The sequence below is a fragment of the Tachysurus vachellii genome, chromosome 14, assembly GCF_030014155.1.
Source record: "Tachysurus vachellii isolate PV-2020 chromosome 14, HZAU_Pvac_v1, whole genome shotgun sequence".
In the NCBI taxonomy this organism is placed as follows: Eukaryota; Metazoa; Chordata; class Actinopteri; order Siluriformes; family Bagridae; genus Tachysurus; species Tachysurus vachellii.
The window spans coordinates 21,105,535-21,128,132 of NC_083473.1; the positions used below are offsets into that span (position 1 = coordinate 21,105,535).

Below are 22,598 nucleotides of genomic sequence, written 5' to 3' on the forward strand. Positions count from 1 at the left end.
ATGTGATTTTTTTGTAGGTACTGTTTTTGATGATATCTCTGAGAGAGGCTGTATCCCTCAGGAACAGTGCCAGTGTAAGCACAACAAGGTGTACAACACTGGAGAGGTTCTGCGCAAGGATGATGAAGAATGGTACCGCAATTGCATTTTATTTAGCAAATAAAAAAGTATTGTAATTTTATTCTATTCCAATGCTGGCAATGCAAAATGCACAATGCTTGTTCATATTTTGTTTTATAACCAGCCCACACCAAGCCATTATAAGTAAATTTTTTATACTGTAATTAGATTATATTGTTGAAATTCTGCAGACTCATAGTGCTGTATGTCTTAGTGTGTGTCATCAAGGAAGGTGGATCTGCAAGAGTCTGTCACTCCCAGGTGTGTGTGCTATAGAAGAGGGTTCCCACTTCACTACTTTTGATGGCAAAGAATTTACCTTTCATGGGAGATGCAGTTATGTTCTTTCCAAGGTCAGTGAATAAACAGAGGTTTGAAGCTTTGAAGGGTTGTTGATACTTCATCAAATATATATATATAATTATAATATATAAGTAATTATGTATATATATATATATATATATATATAAGTATTTAGGGTTAAGCATCCAGTGTGATGTGGGGAGTGTGGAAAAGAGGTGAAGAGGCGAGTGCAGGTGGGTTGGAGAAGGTGGAGAAAAGTGTCAGGAGTGTTGTGTGTCAGCAAGAAGCAAAGGAAAGATGTAGAAGACGATAGTGAGAGCAGGCTATTATGTATGGGTTGGAGACTGCAGCAGTGAGGAAAAGACATGAGACAGAAATGGAGGTAGCTGACATGAGGATGTTGAGGTTCCCTTTAGGAGTGACGAGGATGGACAGGATTAGGAACGAATATCATTTTTTTGAAATAGCATCAGAGGGATAGCTCAGGTTGGCTCTTTAGGGGACAAGGTCAGGGAGGCTAGATTGAGATAGTTTGGACATGTACAGAGGGTGGAGATGGTTATATTGGTAGAAGGATGTTGGAGATAGAGCTGCCAGGTAAGAGATCAAAAGGAAGGCCAAAGAGGAGATATATGGATGTGTTAAACGTGAACATGAAGTAATTGGTGTGAGAGTAGAGGAAGCTGAGGATAAAGTTAGGTGGAAACAGATGATTCGCTTACGGGAAAAGCTGAAAGTAGAAGAAGAAGATCACCAGGATAACACAAGATTGCTGAAAGAAATGACATGCCACATACAACCATTTCATATTCTATATACATTTACACCATGTGGCAGACGCCCTTATCCAGAGCGACTTACAGTAACAGCTGAGCAAATGAGGGTTAAGGGCCAGTAACAGTTTAGTGGTAGTGTGATTCAAACTCACAACCTTCTGATCAGTAGTCCACCACTGAGCTCCTACTTCCTCACACATATTAAACACTAAGTAACACCTCAACCTTGTAAACCAATCTTTTTCACAGACCTTGTTTATTTTGTGAGCCACTTGATTTAACATTAACACCAAATTTTGATTTTCTATCACCCTGTCTCTATTCTGTAGGACTGCGTGGGCTCAAAGTTCATCATTCTGGGACAGCTTATCCCTTGTGTCCCCCATCATACAGACACTTGCCTGAAATCAATTGTATTAATGCTCAACAATGACAAGAGTAATGTGAGCATCAATTTTCCTATCTACCAATCTACTGATTTCATCAAACTACAGTATATCTGAAATTATGATAATGACAAATAAAACCTTCAAAAATATAAACCAGATTGTTCCAGTACAAAGTTCCGGTGCATGCTAATAAAAAATGTTGAGTAACTTGATAATGATTCTGTCTTCCCCAGGCCATAATCATCAAAGATGATGGCATAATAAGGCATAATGGAGATATAAAACTCCCATACACCACTGGTAAGAATAAATTGTCTGTCATGCCTTCTTTGAAGCAATGTTGCATCAGTCAGCTGTATGGTCTGCTCTTTATCAGCAATCATTTGAAGACTTTTAACAGGAAGGAATTAGTGTTGGGTCTGTGGTGAACTCGGAGTTTGCGCTGACCCATTAGTTCCTCAGGAGCTCTCGGTTGCACTTTTATAAACTATTGTAGAAATGACATTATTTATATTTACATTATTTACTGTAGAGCGTCACCCAGATGGGGATGAGGTTCAATTCTGAGTCTGGTTCCTCTCAAGGTTTCTTCCTCATATCATCTCAGGGAGTTTTTCCTTGCTGCCGACGCCTCCGGGTTGCTCATTAGGGATATATATATAAATATATATATATGTATATATATATATATATATATATATATATATATATATATATATGTATATATATATATATATGTATATATATATATATATACATATATATATATATATATATACATATATATATGTATATATATATATATGTATATATATATATATATATAGTATTTAAAATTTTAAATTAATATTTTAAAATTTATTTTGAACTTTAAATGTATTTATTTATTTATTTATTTATCATATATTTATTTCTTTTTTCTCTTCTGTTTCTATACTTCTGTAAAGCTGAATTTACAAAAAAAAAAAACATTAATTAAAAAATTATTACAGCATTTTTAATTTCTAGTTGAAAGTGACGATCTCTTGAATACTGAATTCAAGTTTATAGGTTTTGAATCTTGACTAGTTGTGAATTGCAAGCTTATTTTCAAGCTCGATTTACTCCGGTTTAACTAAGTTTAACCATCCTGAAATGTTTTTACAGTGCAGTGTTAAATAAAAAAAGTACATTTAAAAATGCAAACGTAAAAATGGAGCTATAGTGACTGATGTTGCTTAATGTTTGGTGTTAACTATTCCTTTATTACTAATACTTCGCTTAATACTTATCCAAACACGGTAAAGTTTAACCTGTATTCGATGCTCCTTTCTACATTTAATGCTGTTTAGTCAAGCTTCAAGCTTGAAATATGATATCTAGCATCAGTAGAGCAGCTAGACGTTTGATGCTGTCGCAATTTATTCAATACGTTAGCCAAACTCCATCCCACACCTTTGTAAGTCCTTTGGTTCTTTGTTTTGCAGCTGATTTCACCATATTCAGACCGTCATCCTTCTACATCATATTGCAGACAACTTTCGGGCTTCATCTTTATGTGCAGCTGGTTCCGATCATGCAGCTCTACATCACTCTGGATCAGAGTTTTCAGTCCTACACCTGTGGTGAGTGCTCATCTTTGTTTAATTATTGAATGAGTAAGCAAGAAATTGAGCAAATGAGTAAAATATAAGACAGCATGACAGAATGAATATTTGATTGATGAGAGATGATGGCATGGCTCTACTCTCCATACATAATTAAAACCAATTCCAGATTAAGTTTGAAATATTTTGTATATTCCCTGCTCTCAATGCTGTGTTATGGTGCAGGTCTGTGTGGAAACTTCAACACGGTACTGTATGATGAACTGTTGACCCCACAGGGTGTAGTTGAAGGGACAGCTACATCCTTTGCAAATTCCTGGAAGGCTCAGTCCAACTGTCCTGACCAGAGAGAGAGACTTGATGACCCCTGCAGCTACAGCATAGACAGTGGTGAGAAGATGTTTACTGTAACTCCAACATTCTGCTTTTTCTCTCAATGGATTTAAGAAACTGACATTTTAAGAACATAATCTTAATCCTAATCTTGATTCTAATATCTTTAGAGAGCTATGCTGAGCACTGGTGCTCTAAACTAAAGGACAAGGAAGACATTTTTGCCAAATGCCATTCTGCTGTTAACCCAGAAAGCTACTACAAGGTACCCTAAGCACTGAACACTTTACATTAAATACATACCCCACAAAAACATTTCAGTACAAAAAACAAATATTTGACCATTTACAGAGGTGTAAATATTCAAGCTGCACGTGTGAGAAGAGCGAGGATTGTTTGTGTGCTGTCTTCTCCTCCTACGTTCGGGCATGTAGAGCCAAGGGGGTGTTCCTGCAAAGGTGGAGAGACACAGTGTGTGGTAGGAATAAAGCTTTTTTGCTTTTATTTATTTATTTGTTTGTTTGTTTGTTTGTTTGTTTGTTTGTCTATTTATTTATTTATTTATTTTTAATCAGTGTGTGCTAGCATGGCAATATTTGGTAATACTGTAAAATATTGTTGAAGAAGGGATGAACAAAAGCATCTTACAGTTTTTCTTGATGGCTAAGACACATTTTTTGAAAGCTGCCCTCCTTTTTTCTAAACTGTAAACACAAAACCCAATTCTCAAGCTACATTCACAAAACCTCAGACTCTCCTTGCAAAACCAAACTTTCACCTCAAAACAGTTCAATCTGTGCTCAAAACTGAACTATGTTGTCAAATCGTGCCCCGAGTCAATCAGAATTAAAATCACTACGGAACAGTCACTAAACACTACGTAGAAAAATAGAAACACAATGCTGAGGACATGAAGCTGGAGAAATAAATGTTTATTGTTCACTGTAGGCTAAATGCATGTTGCAAAATAAAAAAACCCTGTGCATTTAGCACTTGTACAAAAAGACAAGACAGAAATCTTGTGCATGTACACGTAGCACTTGTAAAAACAAACAGAAATCTTATGCGTTTGCCACTTGTGTACAGTAAGTCCATGTAAAAATACACAAATAAGTGCATTTCTCAGCCACAGCATCATGTCTCCGTACTTGCTCAGGCCACAGGACTTCATCCACATCACAGGCCACATTTTGTCTGGCCAGGCAACGGGGGAAAACCCCTGGCATGCCGTATCCAGGCTTGGCATGCCTCCACACCTACTGTATGTCACCACAGGCAAGTCCCATGGCTTGCAGGAGATGCAACCACTCTCTAACCTGGAGGGCTCTGTGAAAACTCACATTGTCCCAAACAACAACATAGATGGGATGCTCATCCTGCTGCCCTAACAGAGCATGCGATTGAGGAAAATGAGGAGCTGGTGAGTGTTGTAGGGCCCCAGGTTGGCATGATGGTGGACAACCCCATGATTGCTGATGGCAGCACATACTGTAATGTGAAATTGCCACCACGCTGCCCAGGAACACCAACACTGGCCCGATGGCCAATCACATTACGGCCTCTCTTTCTCCTTTTGGCGAGATTAAACCCAGCTTCATCCATCCACCTTCATATTCATGGGGTCTTTCCATTGCATCCAGTTGAAGAACCCTCTGTAGAAATAGATATAGTTTTGTGAGTGATACGGAAAAAGTGATTTAGGCCACTACTGTAAATCACTACTTAGAGTAATCAACATTGAATGTGTCTGGATATATGCCAACCTGTACATACTGGGATCTTTGCTCTTTGACTCTGTCTGAGTTCTGATCAAAGGGCACTCTGTATAGCTGTTTCATGCGCAGTCTGTTGCGCTTGAGGACACGATCAACAGTAGAGAGGCTGATAATGTTGATACCCTCAAAATTTACATGGTCCTCAATGATCTTCTGCTGAATTTCACTCAGTTTAATGGCATTGTTCTCACGGACCATATCAACAATTAGGGTCTCTTGGTGTGGGGAGAACATACCTGTCCTCCCACCCCCATGTGGCAGTCAGTCTTTCAATTCTACAAAAAGAGAACATGGAGTTACAAAAAATATACATGGAATACTAGGCCTACAAAACAGTTAGACCAACCCTCCATTACAATTACTACAGTACATTGGTACAGTGATGTACTGAAACATATATTTACTTACAGTATACTGTGGTACAGTATATAATACGTCATACAGTAATTGCAAATTACAATAATGTCAAAAAAAGGTAATTACCTGTTCTTTTCTCTAAATCTTCGGATTATTGTGGACACAGTGAATCTACTGATGTTTGGTTGTACCCTTTGTCCAGCCTCCCTCATGCTCATACCATGGACAAGAACATGGTCAATCACAGTAGCTCTGATTTCATCAGATATTACTGTTCTTTGTCTTCGCTGACCACCTTGACCTCCTCTCACACGAACTCTTCCTCTCAGACTTCTATCCATTGTAGGGTCTCGCAAACCAGTGCTCTCTGAACTGGCTTGCTGTACAGTATACAGTATGTTCCCTCACATTATTAGCCACAAGTGTGATCAATTTTGAGTTGTTGTGTTCAAGTGGTGACACCTGTGCTTTAATTGTGTTTGACTTTTGTCACCCGTGCTCACCATTATGCAGCACGGGTGCATCACAATGAAAATGTGTTGGCAAGTTGTGTCTAAACAGGTGAAAAGTGCTTATGGTTTTGCCAAAAGAGTGATTGATTCAATCAGTGGGTTCAGGCAACTGAGCATTCGGGTTCAGACAATAGGGTTTAGTGTTTTAGCAATTGAGAAAAACTGTAACATCTAAGGCTCTACTATTAACTGCTAATGAATGTTGGGCCATTAGTAATAAAGTAATGGTTTGAGCTTAGCAATATATGTATAAGTATATATGCATATATAAATGTGCTTGTAGTTAACAGTAACAATGTACAATGTATGAGTTATAGATCATTATTTTACAGTTTACATATATACCATTTCCTTCTGCCTCTTACAAATACAGAGAAATACACTAAAAGCTGCCCAGCTACTCAGATTTTCAACTACAATGTTCAGCAATGCCAGCGAACATGTGATTCCCTTAGTCTGGAACGTCAAGGGTGCAGCACTGACTATGTGCCCGTGGATGGGTGTGCCTGTCCAGCAGGGCTCTATGAGAGTGTGAATGGTGTGTGTGTGACCATGGATAAATGTCCCTGCTATCACAATGGAGAGCACTTTAAACCTGGCAAGTCAATCAACATCAAAAATGATCACTGGTAAGTTTTAAACAGTCAGGTAGAAACATGAATCATGTTAAGTACGTTGCAATTATAGCAAATATTTAATGCTGTAATATGTCCACTTTCTTAGTATATGTACAAATGGAAAGCTTCAGTGCCAGTCCCAGAGGTCTCGTATTACAGGTTAGTAAATTTACCTTTTGCGCAACAATAATCTGACAGAATGGAAATGAACACATTCCAGAGTGTTTTTCTTTTCAGTTAGATTTACATAGTGCTAATAAAATGCTTTATGAGCGTATAAATTTTGCTCATGTCTTAAACCTCTCTGTATCCTACAGGCTGTCCTGCTCCAAAGGTCTTCTTTAACTGCAGTACAGCAGGGCCGGATGAGCATGGGATAGAGTGTGCACAAACATGCGCACAAAAGAACGTTGATTGTGTGAGTACTATACACATATTGTGCTTGTATTTTGTTTTTATCTGCCAGGAGCGTCCAACTGTCAGAATATGATACCGAAAACTGGCCATTATTTAAAAAATGAGGCTAGTATTCACATATGTGTCATTCTCTAATGATTCTGATGGGTCTGAAGGTGGATGGTCCACACACACACAGAGAGAGAGAGAGAGAGAGAGAGAGAGAGAGAGAGAGAGAGAGGGAGAGGGAGAGAGGGGGGGGGACGAGAGAGAGGAGAGAGAGAGAAGGAGAGAGAGAAAGAGAGAGGGAGAGAGAGAGAGGGAGAGGGAGAGAGAGGGGGGGAGAGAGAGAGAGAGAGAGAGAGAGAGAGAGAGAGAGAGAGAGAGAGAGAAAGAGAGAGAGAGACAGAGGGGGAGAGAGAGAGACAGGTAGAGATAGAGACAGGGAGAGAGAGAGAGAGAGAGAGAGAGAGAGAGAGAGAGAGAGAGAGAGAGAGAGAGAGAGAGAGAGAGAGAGAGAGAGAGAGAGAGAGAGAGAGGGAGAGAGAGAGACAGGGAGAGAGAGAGGGAGAGGGAGAGAGGGGGGGAGAGAAAGAGAGAGAGGAGAGAGAGAGAAGGAGAGAGAGAAAGAGAGAGGGAGAGAGAGAGACAGGGAGAGAGAGAGGGAGAGAGAGAAAGAGAGAGACAGAGGGGGAGAGAGAGAGAGAGAGAGAGAGAAGGAAAGAGAGAAAGAGAGAGAGAGACAGAGGGGGAGAGAGAGAGAGACAGGTAGAGATAGAGACAGGGAGAGAGAGAGAGAGAGAGAGAGAGAGAGAGAGAGAGAGAGAGAGGGAGAGAGAGAAAGAGAGAGACAGAGGGGGGGGGAGAGAGAGAGAGAGAGAGAGAGAGAGAAGGAGAGAGAGAAAGAGAGAGAGAGACAGAGGGGGAGAGAGAGAGAGAGAGAGAGAGAGAGAAAGAGAGAGAGGAGAGAGAGAGAGAGAAGGAGAGAGAGAGAGACAGAGGGGAGAGAGAGAGACAGGGAGAGAGAGAGAGAGAGAGAGCGCAAGAGAGAAAGAGAGAGCGCAAGAGAGAGAGAGAGAGCAAGAGAGGGCGAGAGAGAGAGAGAAAGAGAGAGAGATTAGATTGGTTAGAAAACACAAGGACTTTTTAGTATTTTCACATAGCCTACTAGGATTAAATGTTATAATTTAATTGTGGAAGTTGTATTCAGTGGTTTATTATAAAAAATGTTCAAGTTGTACTGTAGGTGTGTTTTATTTCTGTACCAACGTTATAGTCAGATGTGCTCATGCCAGCAGCTAAACACAGAATTATGACAACAAATCTGCATAAATTCACCGAGGAGTGTCCTGACTTGAATTAATTCCTTTGTTTATGCTGATTGAAAATGTATTGTAATTTCTATTGTTCGATTTTTGTTCTGCTGTGAAATGTGGACTTGTACAGCCAGTGTACACTGTGAGAAAGCATTATAATTGTTAATTATAATGTTCTGAGGTATAAGCGGAACAAAACTCATCATACAGTGTACTATCATATTTTGTTTTGTGCCACTTAATACCACGCCGGTTTGGATTAGTTTTATAAAAGTGCACAGTTTGGACTATGTTACTCAATTACTACATTTAGTATCCAGTTTAGAACAGAAACAAGTCAGAATTGGTGACTTAGGTGTGATATTTCTATCAGTACATCCATCAGGAAGTGTCGGCTGAGTCGGGTACAAGTGCAGCTAGTTTTGTCGATTCAAATTCAATTCAGTTTACCTGTAGAGCGCTTTTTATTGAAAGACAGGCAGGCAAATCTTAATCGTTAGACTAAGTCAAAAACAGAGACAGGTTATGGTCAGGCGATCAGCAAACAGTCTAATCTAAAAAAATATACAATATACAAAAAGGATATAACAACAAGAAAAACTGTCTTGGATGTGTTTTTGGACCTTATATACTGTGTGGTGCTGATTGTCTGCGTAAGGTAGTGTATTCCTGTGTAGCCATGCTAGATAGATAGATAGATAGATAGATAGATAGATAGATAGATAGATAGATAGATAGATAGATAGATAGATAGATAGATAGATAGAGTAGAAATGTTTAAACATAGATATGTTTAGCTGACATTAGTCAATATTTCAAAATAATACATTTATTACATGTATAAAATGTTATATTAATATAATTAATATATTATATATATAATTATTATTATTATTATTATTAATATTATTATTATTATATATTATAATTAATTGTTATATTAATATATATTAATATATTAATTAATATTAATTATATTAATATTACTTTCATTTGAGGGTTGTTCGAACAGCTAAAAGAAACATAAAAAACTCTTTAAAGAGTTCTTTGTAATTAACATAGTTAACTGACATGACAATGAAATATAGTTTTTTTTTTGTTTAAGTGTACATCAGTGTAGTTTCTCACAGAATATTCATATACAATTTGAGAAGTATTACTTTATACATGGATAGTCACAAATTACAGGTAACACAGTAGAAACAGAACAAACATAATGCATTTTTTTAATGAATTAAAAAAAAGATACAGAAGAATCTTTGTATATCAGTAAAAAAAAAAGTGTTTCCCGCTCTATCATTTAATTTAGTTTGGTATGACAATTAAATATACAGTAGCTTCGATATAATTTCTAAATAACTTTATGAATTAGGTATTTAGAAATTACAGTAGAAAATATATTTCAGATGTATTTCTAGGACTTGAAAGGATACTTTTTTGAAAATTTTACTAAACGCCTCAAATTCAAGCGGTAAAAGTGGTAACAATTGTTTTGACATAATGCAAAGTGTTCACTGTTGTCAGTAAACAAAAATCTGTAGAATTTACGTGTTGTTTTTCTTCAGCTTGTCATTATTATTAAACTGTTTCTTGTTCCAGTATCCCACAGGCTGTGAGTCGGGATGTAAATGTCCCGAAGACCTGCTTGATGATGGTCGTGGTTTCTGTGTTAAGGAGCATGACTGCCCATGCAAACATGACAATCACTTTTATGCTTCAGGTTCTGAAATAATGGACGAATGTAACAAATGGTAGGTTTGTAATGATCGAGTCTTCAGCGGTAAATTGGGTAATTCACTAATAGAATGAGTTCAACTGCACCAAATGTCTTTACTTTAAATGTGTAACTGTAGAGTCTGCTTAATAAAAGTTAGTGATATTTTTTTTTTTTAAAATGATGATGATGATGACGATGATGATAAAAAATAGAAATCTACATTTGTTTTTTTTTTCATTATTTTCCAGTATTTGCAAACATGGCGAGTGGGACTGCACCAACAACAAATGTCCAGGCACTTGCACCATCTATGGCAGTGGACATTACAACACATTTGATAAGCAAAGATTTGGTTTCAGTGGCTTCTGTAGTTACATGGCTGTCCAGGTATCTAATGATGCACTGTGCTTGCCAAATTTCTCTCTGAATACTTTCAGTAATTTGTTAACAGTCTGATAAATGCTGACCATAGGGGAATATCAATATTATGTCATGGCCAGTAATCATTATGCATGGATAAGCTGATGTCTTATGGAAACCTTATGAACTCTTTTATTAACACTTGTTTGCACTGCTTTTAAAGAACAACTGTGGAAATCAGACGAGGACATTTCATGTGATCACAGAGAACGTGCCATGCGGGACAACAGGGACCACTTGTTCCAAAGCTGTTCGGATTATATTAGGAGTAAGAACATATTATTAATCAACTATAGTTTTTATAGGAATGTGTAATGTCTTGGACACCCATTTTCTCTAAATATTTTTATTATAAATGTTTATTTTATGATCTCAAGAAAATCTGTGGCAGATTCTCCAAGATGCTCAAAAACATTTACTAAAAACTAATATTTTTATTAGTGTGTGTGTGTGTTACACATGTCATACTTACAATATATTTGTTTTGTTGTCAACCTCAACAGAGAACAGAGCTGGAGTTGAGGGACGGCAAAATGACAGAAATAAAAGCAGAAACTGGTCTATCTATTAAGTTCAATGTGAGATATGTGGGTCTTTACCTGGTCATTGACTCTGAAATCGGTCTAACAGTGTTGTGGGACTTTAAAACAACAGTCCGCATCATTCTCCAACCCTATCATATGGTGAGTCCAAACTACTGGACAAAACACAGAATTGTTTGGTTTTAATTCACATATTAATAACAACAGAAAAGAATAATTGTGACCCACATTATTCTGATCACAATATGGTTGGATACACCTAATTATTTTCCAGGGTAAGGTTTGCGGGTTGTGCGGAAACTTCAACGGAAATGCCAAAGATGACTTCACCACTCAAGACTCGCTGCATGTTTCTGATGTGATGGAGTTTGTAAACAGCTGGAAACTAGACAGCAATTGCCCAAGTGCTAACCGAGACTTTGATCCGTGTATTCAAGCACAGAACCGGGAGAATTGGGCAAAACTGCAGTGCAGCATCATTAAATCGGACATTTTCAAAGCGTGCCACGATAAGGTACGGTCGAGTGAAGCTTGTCTTTGTGATTCTGCTGTTTAAATCAAGTTGCGTAGTATCGTAGATATCATTCTTCTCTTTCCATACTTCTGTAAAGCTGCTTTGAGACAACGGGAATTGTTAAAAGCACCATACAAATAAATTGAATTGCATTGAATTAAATTGAATGTAATCATTCGATTGAATACATACATGTGCAGGTGGAGTGGACCCCATATTACGAAAACTGTGTAAGAGACTCATGTGCATGTGACACCGGTGGAGACTGTGAGTGTTTCTGCACTGCTGTAGCTGCTTATGCACAAGCCTGTAATGAAGCAGAGGTCTGTGTGGCCTGGAGAACTCCAGAGATCTGTCGTAAGCCTCTTCTCTTCTATAACATCCAATACCTATGTATCCAGCAATGGATGTCATATTTATATATTACATGACTGCTATTAGTGACCTTATATTAAATACTAAATGGTCACAGTTATGTGTTCAATATTTACTGTACATTTAGATACGAGATTTTAAGTAGTTTTTATACAATTGTATTTATTTTTAGATTTTTTTTTTTTATACATATACCTCTGCAAATGATTGTATAAAGAAAAAAGGAATAAAGATAGAAAGAACACAGATAAAAAGGAAGCATATGCTTCCTGTTTTGAAGCATAGTTCTAAACATTAACCGAAAACTCACAATATTGTATTGTTATATTGTAGAATTGCGTCAATAGAAATCAAGAAACATATACCATAATTCAGCAGCAGTGTAGCATACGGTTAAGTTGCACCCAGGATAAGCTTCACAAAATGTTTATTGTCATGCTAAAATGATGTGTATTTGTGTAACTTTCTACCAAAAAAGCTGTGTTCTGTGACTACTACAATCACCTGAATGAATGCATATGGCACTACAGTCCCTGTGAAACACCATGCTACAAAACCTGTCTCAACCCTAACGGCATATGCACCAACCCCTTACCGCACCTAGAGGGTAAAATCTCTTTTTTTTTTTTTTACTTTCTATCTTTATGAGTTTCTTTTTAATCATTGTGCTGTACCAATTCCATGTGAATCCTGAACTCCTGCATAGTTTCATGTTCTAACCTGAGTCAAAAGAATCAACTCCATCTCAAACAAATGGCATGATTATTAGCAAATTAGCTTGTGTTAAAACAAGTAAAAAATATATAAAAAGCAGAATAAACTATATTGAAAGTTATTCTTTTATACAGGATGTTATCCTAAATGTCCTGAGGACAAGCCCATTTTTGATGAGAAGAATCAGGTTTGCGTTGAGGAATGTCCAGGATGCTTTATTAATGGAACAGAGTATACGCCTGGGGAGGAAATACCAACTAAAATACCATGCAATTTCTGGTATAACCGAACAATACTTCTATAACGTCTATCTTTGTTTAAAAATGCATCTGTGACTGAATATATCTATAATATATCTGTTCATTTTTTTCAGTTATTGTCACGAAAATGGATCTGAAATATGTTTCCTCAGACCTGGTAAGCACATTTTGTAATATATTGAATATATTGAATATTGCCACTTCATATTACAAGGACATGAGAACATATTTGAAAGTTTCTTCTAGTTTATGTTCATATGAGTTCATATTTATGTGCTTTATAACTAAATCCAAAAGATTAAATGTATTAATTAGGTTGTTCACAGACATTAAATTACTCATATAATTTAAAAAAACTAATAGTGCTTGCAAAGCATCATTCTTACTATCCTGCATACTCTGCCGGACAAAACTTGGGCGCGTAACTTGTCCCGCAGCTTTTGTCCTAGTCCCATGAACGGTGTGAAATGGACCGGCTCATTGAGGAGAGGTGGGCTATGACTTTTCTAAGCGATCCGAGTACCGGTACTTCCGGTACCGGGTCTCAAAGTGGCCTTTTTTCCCATAGACTCCCATTATAAACTCGGCAAGCTTTTGAACTATCTACACCAAACCCGGCCAGCTCCTTTAGGGTGATACTCTGAACAAACTTTTAAATTGGTGTACCGACTGGCCCGCCGGTTGTGCCGCAGCCCCGCCCCTAAAATATGCAAAATCAAAAAACTTTTTACAACGTGGACATGTGACCTATCAAAACACTCAGAACAATGAGGGGAACTTCCTCACGTGTAATTTGATGAAGTCATGTGATTTCACATCAAAATAAAAATTTAGCACAACATGGACATGTGACATATCAAAACACTCAGCACGATGAGGGGAACATGCCACGTGCAAGCAGCATTCACATTTTCTACAGGAAATGTATGTTCTAGTTCTAAATACAATACCTCATTTTAAAAGTTTCACAGAAATAACAGAGCGTGGAATGATATTCTTTGCTTCCATATTCTAATTTTCATCTTTTTTTTAAGTATAAATATACAAATATAGAAATACCAATTCTACAAGTACAAATGCTTTGTGTCAGTCATGATATGAACAACCGTAATGGCCTCAATGAAGTAGCACAAAGCCTTAAGCACTGAACCATGACTGAGTCAACACTGCCTGATTTATGCTACTTTCAGACACTTAAGATTAGCATACTAAATAACTGATTCAGAAATGTATCACAGAACTATTATAACTGACATCTAACTGCTAACTTTTATTCTTAGGTTTAATTTATTTCATTACTGACTTTAATTAATTTTGTTGTGACACTTGTCTCACTCTTCTGCGATATGAGTTAACTAAATGCATTCATCAAGTTCATTCAAAATTGGTTATAATGCTGCACGCAACAATCTCTGTGCACCAAAAAAGATAGAACATCCAATGTCTTAACTGATTGAATAATGATTGAATAAAATTATTTGATTAAGTTCACTCATATCGTCAATGATAATACTTAATATATGCATTTTGTTTCTTAAAGGGTGCTGCTTTTACAATGGAACAGAATATAATGACAATGATGTCATATACAATGTAACAGACAACATGGGAACATGCTACTATGCTATATGCATAAATAACACTGTCAACAATGGCAGCTATCCCTGTGGAGTGCCCACCACAACACCAATAACTGCAACATCAACAGTACCAACACCAGCACCAACAACAACTCCAGTATATACAACTACTACAGTAACAACAACAGTAACACATCCAACTACAGTAGGCAGTACAACAGTCAGTGAAACTACACCATGTATTATATGTGAATGGACTGACTGGATCAATGTGTATGACCCAGCTGAAGGAGGGGGAAATGATTTAGAAACATATGAAAATATCAAGAACAGTGGAAAAGAGATATGTAAACAACCAGAAGACATCAAGTGCAGAAATGTACAAAATCCTGATTTGTCTCTGGACGAATTTGTACAAAGTACAGGTCAGGTTGTGCAGTGCAATGTTTCATTTGGTTTAGTGTGTGAAAAGAGGAAACAGACACAACGCCCATACAAATGTTTTGATTATGAAATTAATGTACTTTGTTGTAGAGAATGTGATTTTTCAACAACCAATACTCCAGTGTCTACAACATCCCAGCATACAACAACTAAATCAAGTACAACATCTGAAGGTAGTACAACCATTAAAACTGAGTCAACATCTTCTTCTGGAACAACAACCAAACCAACTACTACAGTGGAGACAGGTATAACAGTTGTGACAGGGTCAACAACCAGAAAAACTACACCAACGAAAGAACCTCAAGAGAATTTAACAACCACACCTGAAACTGAGCAAACATCTACGACTGAAAAACCTCCATCTACTATATCTACTACAACAGCTAAAACCAGTACAACACCTGAAACTGTGCCAACATCTACAACTGGTAAAACTACCAAACCAACAACTACTCCATTGACCACAACTGAATCAACAGCATCACAACAAACAGTAACTACAACTCCATCTACTATATCTACTACAACAGCTAAAACCAGTACAACACCTAAAACTGTGCCAACATCTACAACTGGTAAAACTACCAAACCAACAACTACTCCATTAACTCCATCTTTATCAACAACTTCACAACAAACAGTAACTACAACTCCATCTACTATATCTACTACAACAGCTAAAACCAGTACAACACCTGAAACTGTGCCAACATCTACAACTGGTAAAACTACCAAACCAACAACTACTCCGTTAACTACAACTGAATCAACAGCATCACAACAAACAGTAACTACAATTCCATCTACTATATCTACTACAACAGCTGAAACCAGTACAACACCTAAAACTGTGCCAACATCTACAACTGAAAAAACTACCAAACCAACAACTACTCCATTGACTACAACTGAATCAACGACATCACAACAAACAGTAACTACAACTCCATCTACTATATCTACTACAACAGCTAAAACCAGTACAACACCTGAAACTGTGCCAACATCTACAACTGGTAAAACTACCAAACCAACAACTACTCCGTTAACTACAACTGAATCAACAGCATCACAACAAACAGTAACTACAACTCCATCTACTATATCTACTACAACAGCTAAAACCAGTACAACACCTGAAACTGTGCCAACATCTACAACTGGTAAAACTACCAAACCAACAACTACTCCGTTAACTACAACTGAATCAACAGTATCACAACAAACAGTAACTACAACTCCATCTACTATATCTACTACAACAGCTGAAACCAGTACAACACCTAAAACTGTGCCAACATCTACAACTGAAAAAACTACCAAACCAACAACTACTCCATTGACTACAACTGAATCAACAACATCACAACAAACAGTAACTACAACTCCATCTACTATATCTACTACAACAGCTGAAACCAGTACAACACCTGAAACTGTACCAACATCTACAACTGTAAAAACTACCAAACCAACAACTACTCCGTTAACTACAACTGAATCAACAACATCACAACAAACAGTAACTACAACTCCATCTACTATATCTACTACAACAGCTGAAACCAGTACAACACCTGAAACTGTGCCAACATCTACAACTGGAAAAACTACCAAACCAACAACTACTCCGTTAACTGCAACTGAATCAACAACATCAGAACAAACTGTAACTACAACTCCATCTACTATATCTACTACAACAGCTAAAACCAGTACAACACCTGAAACTGTGCCAACATCTACAACTGGAAAAACTACCAAACCAACAACTACTCCATTGACTACAACTGAATCAACGACATCACAACAAACAGTAACTACAACTCCATCTACTATATCTACTACAACAGCTAAAACCAGTACAACACCTGAAACTGTGCCAACATCTACAACTGGTAAAACTACCAAACCAACAACTACTCCGTTAACTACAACTGAATCAACAGCATCACAACAAACAGTAACTACAACTCCATCTACTATATCTACTACAACAGCTAAAACCAGTACAACACCTGAAACTGTGCCAACATCTACAACTGGTAAAACTACCAAACCAACAACTACTCCGTTAACTACAACTGAATCAACAGTATCACAACAAACAGTAACTACAACTCCATCTACTATATCTACTACAACAGCTGAAACCAGTACAACACCTAAAACTGTGCCAACATCTACAACTGAAAAAACTACCATACCAACAACTACTCCATTGACTACAACTGAATCAACAACATCACAACAAACAGTAACTACAACTCCATCTACTATATCTACTACAACAGCTAAAACCAGTACAACACCTGAAACTGTGCCAACATCTACAACTGGAAAAACTACCAAACCAACAACTACTCCATTGACTACAACTGAATCAACGACATCACAACAAACAGTAACTACAACTCCATCTACTATATCTACTACAACAGCTAAAACCAGTACAACACCTGAAACTGTGCCAACATCTACAACTGGTAAAACTACCAAACCAACAACTACTCCGTTAACTACAACTGAATCAACAGCATCACAACAAACAGTAACTACAACTCCATCTACTATATCTACTACAACAGCTAAAACCAGTACAACACCTGAAACTGTGCCAACATCTACAACTGGTAAAACTACCAAACCAACAACTACTCCGTTAACTACAACTGAATCAACAGTATCACAACAAACAGTAACTACAACTCCATCTACTATATCTACTACAACAGCTGAAACCAGTACAACACCTAAAACTGTGCCAACATCTACAACTGAAAAAACTACCAAACCAACAACTACTCCATTGACTACAACTGAATCAACAACATCACAACAAACAGTAACTACAACTCCATCTACTATATCTACTACAACAGCTGAAACCAGTACAACACCTGAAACTGTGCCAACATCTACAACTGGAAAAACTACCAAACCAACAACTACTCCGTTAACTACAACTGAATCAACAACATCAGAACAAACTGTAACTACAACTCCATCTACTATATCTACTACAACAGCTAAAACCAGTACAACACCTGAAACTGTGCCAACATCTACAACTGGAAAAACTACCAAACCAACAACTACTCCATTGACTACAACTGAATCAACAACATCACAACAAACAGTAACTACAACTCCATCTACTATATCTACTACAACAGCTGAAACCAGTACAACACCTAAAACTGTGCCAACATCTACAACTGGAAAAACTACCAAACCAACAACTACTCCGTTAACTACAACTGAATCAACAACATCACAACAAACAGTAACTACAACTCCATCTACTATATCTACTACAACAGCTGAAACCAGTACAACACCTAAAACTGTGCCAACATCTACAACTGAAAAAACTACCAAACCAACAACTACTCCATTGACTACAACTGAATCAACAACATCAAAACAAACAGTAACTACAACTCCATCTACTACATCTACTACAACAGCTAAAACCAGTACAACACCTGAAACTGTGCCAACATCTACAACTGGAAAAACTACCAAACCAACAACTACTCCATTAACTCCATCTGAATCAACAACATCAAAACAAACAGTAACTACAACTCCATCTACTATATCTACTACAACAGCTGAAACCAGTACAACACCTAAAACTGTGCCAACATCTACAACTGGAAAAACTACCAAACCAACAACTACTCTATTGACTACAACTGAATCAACAACATCACAACAAACAGTAACTACAACTCCATCTACTACATCTACTACAACAGCTGAAGCCAGTACAACACCTGAAACTGTGCCAACATCTACAACTGGAAAAACTACCAAACCAACAACTACTCCATTAACTACAACTGAATCAACAACATCACAACAAACAGTAACTACAACTCCATATACTACATCTACTACAACAGCTGAAACTGTGTCAACATCTATAACTGGAAAACCTATCGAACAAACAACTACTCCATTAACTCCATCTGAATCAACAACATCAAAACAAACAGTAACTACAACTCCATCTACTACATCTACTACAACAGCTAAAACCAGTACAACACCTGAAACTGTGCCAACATCTACAACTGGTAAAACTACAAAACCAACAACTACTCCATTAACTCCATCTGAATCAACAACTTCACAACAAACAGTAACTACAACTCCATCTACTACATCTACTACAACAGCTGAAACCAGTACAACACCTGAAACTGTGTCAACATCTACAACTGGAAAAACTACCAAACCAACAACTACTCCATTAACTACAACTGAATCAACAACATCAACACAACAAACAGTAACTACAACTCCATCTACTATATCTACTACAACAGCTGAAACCAGTACAACACCTGAAACTGTGTCAACATCTACAACTGGAAAAACTACCAAACCAACAACTACTCCATTAACTACAACTGAATCAACAACATCACAACAAACAGTAACTACAACTCCATATACTACATCTACTACAACAGCTGAAACTGTGTCAACATCTACAACTGGAAAAACTACCAAACCAACAACTACTCCATTAACTACAACTGAATCAACAACATCAAAACAAACAGTAACTACAACTCCATCTACTATATCTACTACAACAGCTGAAACCAGTACAACACCTAAAACTGTGCCAACATCTACAACTGGAAAAACTACCAAACCAACAACTACTCCATTGACTACAACTGAATCAACAACATCACAACAAACAGTAACTACAACTCCATCTACTATATCTACTACAACAGCTGAAACCAGTACAACACCTGAAACTGTGCCAACATCTACAACTGGAAAAACTACCAAACCAACAACTACTCCAGTAGTTTCAACTACACCCACATCTATTCCCACAACCACAGAGTGTTTCTGCATAATAAATGGAGTGCATTATGAACCAGGTTAGATATTAATACTAATTATTTATACAGTTTAGAAGCTCATGGAATAACAGAATGTCTTTTCGTTTTCAAATGAGCCTCACCTAACACATTATTTTCTGCCATGTACCTCCATTTCTTTATTGTTTTATCAGGAAAACCAATATTTGAAGACAAAGACATTGGCTCAGGTGTATGTTTGTCCATGTTCTGTTCTGATAGCTGTCTAATACTTAACACAACAAGGCCATGCCCAACAACAGCAACACCACCACCACCACCGAAAAACTGCACAGAATGGGGAGTAGAAGTAAGTTTCACTCACACAAATAATTCTCTGCAGAGATCCTTCTCAATTCATACTGATAGGATACCCTTCACAATTTTTTATTCTTGAATGCTTTTAATTAGATAGGTAAGCCTATTTGGCTGTTTTGACTGTCAGTTTTAATGGTGTTTAAGATTACAATAGCAAGTACAATTTTATGAATAGATAAATGTTAGACTTTTTTTGTGAAACAACTTATTATAAAAATGATAGCATTTGTAGGAATGCATTTTTAGATCATTAGGTGAATATTTACATATCACTGTAACAGCACTAGGATTTATTATCATTAAAATGTGCTATTTTTTCTGGTTATAGGAAAATGAGATATTTGAGATCTGTAACTGCACATTGGCCAGGTGCATTGAAAACAATACGGTTGAAATCATCCCATACGAATGTCCACCTCTTCAAAACATCACTTGTTCAAACGGCAAACAACCTGTTCTGGTGCCTGACGAGTATCACTGCTGTGAAGAGTATGCTTGTGACTGTGAGTGAAAGGCATACTCATATAAATTGCAAACAGATGAATAATATACACATAGTATTAATGAAATAATTAGAATTTATTCACATATTTTGCTTCCAAATTTAAATCATAATGTGGATTATGACAAAAAAAATAAAAGCTTGTGTCAAACCCCTTTTTTCCAGTAAAATGAAAAAAAAAAAGAAGGGATTATTCAATACAATTTTAAAACTGCAGGAAATAAAAGCAATAATGAATTTTTCTCTATATTATAGGCTTTTGTGAAGGATGGGGAGATCCTCACTACATAACATTTGATGGACGGTTCTATAGTCATCAAGGAGAATGCACATATGTTTTAATGGAGGAAATCAGACATAAACACCACTTGAAAATTTACATTGATAACGTCAATTGTGACCCCCGAGAATCTGTGTCCTGCCCAAGATCTATCATTGTGTCCTACCACAATAAAGCGATCACACTGAAAAACCACAACCTTTTAGGGGCTGCCAAGCTGGAGGTGAGGTTTAATATCATAATATCTACACAAAGGTTTATGCTAAGCCAGTAACAGCTTCATTGTGGTTAATTTATCCCATTTTTGTCAACACAGGCTTTAATGGGGAATTCTCCTCTGAAATTACCATTTGAAGAAAAAGGCCTGAGGGTGCTGAGCTCAGGGTTGACCTTAATCCTGCAGATTCCAAAGCTAAATGTTGTGGTTATGTTTGGAGTCACTGGTTTCAGTGTAAACTTGCCGTTCAAGTATTTTGGGAACAACACCCAAGGACACTGTGGTATGGAAATATAAGTGCAACTATTTTAGAATAAAACAACAAACAATTCTCTTAATCTTTTTGAGTCCATAGATATAGTGTGTTGTGGAATTATGTGATTCAAATAAAAAAATAAATATATGTCTAGACATAAACTCTAATCTATTTACAGTAAGCCTGGCATTATAAGCTATTCATTGTTATTTTATTTTACTGGTAAACTTTATTACAAGTTATTACATAATGCGATAATGCATGTTCAAATCTTGTACTTGTAATTTTCTTAGGTACCTGCAACAACAACAAGGCTGATGACTGCATGCTACCTGGGGGGAAACTTGTAGATGACTGTGCAGTAATGGCAAACTATTGGCAAGCTAAAGACCTGAACAACCCTGAATGCAAACCACCACCAGAGGAGCCAGAAACAGTTGCACCCACAAAAGCTCCTTGTCCGATCAATGCAGTGTGTGAGCTTCTTAAGAGCGAGTGAGTATTACACCATTAGCATATTTGCTAGGTTTCACTTGATACATGGCACCGGAATATCATCACACTAATTTTGTGTAATTTTGCAAATCTTTCTCTTGTTTCAGTTTGTTTAAGGAGTGTCATCCACACGTCTCCCCACAAAACTACTTCACAGGCTGCCAGTTTGACAGTTGTCACATTAGCAACCCAACTGTGGTCTGCACGAGTGTTCAGACCTATGCAAAAGCTTGCTCTCAGGCCGGTGTCTGTATAAACTGGAGGGAGCACACTGATATATGCAGTAAGCCACCTAACCATATACAGCAGCCCTTTTAACAAACATGCATGATCCCACTCTCATGAGAAAATAATGACAGAAAACAAAAAGCATAAGAAACAATAGCATAAAAAAAATATGTATGTATATTTCCCCAGCTGCCGAATGTCCAGCAGACAAAGTGTATATGCCTTGTGGACCTGCTGATCCTCCAACCTGCAAAGACAAGTGTGCATTTATATCTAATTCATCTTTTACTACCAATAACTACATAAGATTGTGTCTTTTACTAAACTTTACTAACTAATATACCTATAGAATTTATCTGAT

At 37.1% G+C, this 22,598-nt stretch overlaps 1 protein-coding gene across 2 annotated transcripts in view; it reads left to right on the top strand.

The window, feature by feature from the left end:
- LOC132856925 (mucin-2-like) overlaps positions 1–22,598 on the top strand; it is a 32,761-nt gene that overhangs the window by 4,404 nt on the left and 5,759 nt on the right. The window contains exons 8-36 of one of the 2 annotated variants that reach the window (XM_060886802.1): positions 18–132; positions 335–473; positions 1,529–1,642; positions 1,822–1,888; positions 3,055–3,192; positions 3,400–3,564; positions 3,678–3,772; positions 3,859–3,985; positions 6,525–6,780; positions 6,875–6,927; positions 7,086–7,186; positions 10,080–10,231; positions 10,446–10,584; positions 10,781–10,885; positions 11,121–11,300; positions 11,434–11,673; positions 11,874–12,030; positions 12,527–12,655; positions 12,897–13,041; positions 13,136–13,179; positions 14,563–18,960; positions 19,255–19,962; positions 20,097–20,251; positions 20,588–20,762; positions 21,017–21,264; positions 21,358–21,541; positions 21,808–22,009; positions 22,117–22,292; positions 22,427–22,496. In XM_060886802.1, coding sequence (XP_060742785.1) covers positions 18–132; positions 335–473; positions 1,529–1,642; positions 1,822–1,888; positions 3,055–3,192; positions 3,400–3,564; positions 3,678–3,772; positions 3,859–3,985; positions 6,525–6,780; positions 6,875–6,927; positions 7,086–7,186; positions 10,080–10,231; positions 10,446–10,584; positions 10,781–10,885; positions 11,121–11,300; positions 11,434–11,673; positions 11,874–12,030; positions 12,527–12,655; positions 12,897–13,041; positions 13,136–13,179; positions 14,563–18,960; positions 19,255–19,962; positions 20,097–20,251; positions 20,588–20,762; positions 21,017–21,264; positions 21,358–21,541; positions 21,808–22,009; positions 22,117–22,292; positions 22,427–22,496 — 8,977 coding nt within the window. Of the gene's footprint in view, positions 1–17; positions 133–334; positions 474–1,528; positions 1,643–1,821; positions 1,889–3,054; positions 3,193–3,399; positions 3,565–3,677; positions 3,773–3,858; positions 3,986–6,524; positions 6,781–6,874; positions 6,928–7,085; positions 7,187–10,079; positions 10,232–10,445; positions 10,585–10,780; positions 10,886–11,120; positions 11,301–11,433; positions 11,674–11,873; positions 12,031–12,526; positions 12,656–12,896; positions 13,042–13,135; positions 13,180–14,562; positions 19,963–20,096; positions 20,252–20,587; positions 20,763–21,016; positions 21,265–21,357; positions 21,542–21,807; positions 22,010–22,116; positions 22,293–22,426; positions 22,497–22,598 lie in introns of both variants that reach the window. The other variant, XM_060886801.1, reaches the window with a different exon arrangement.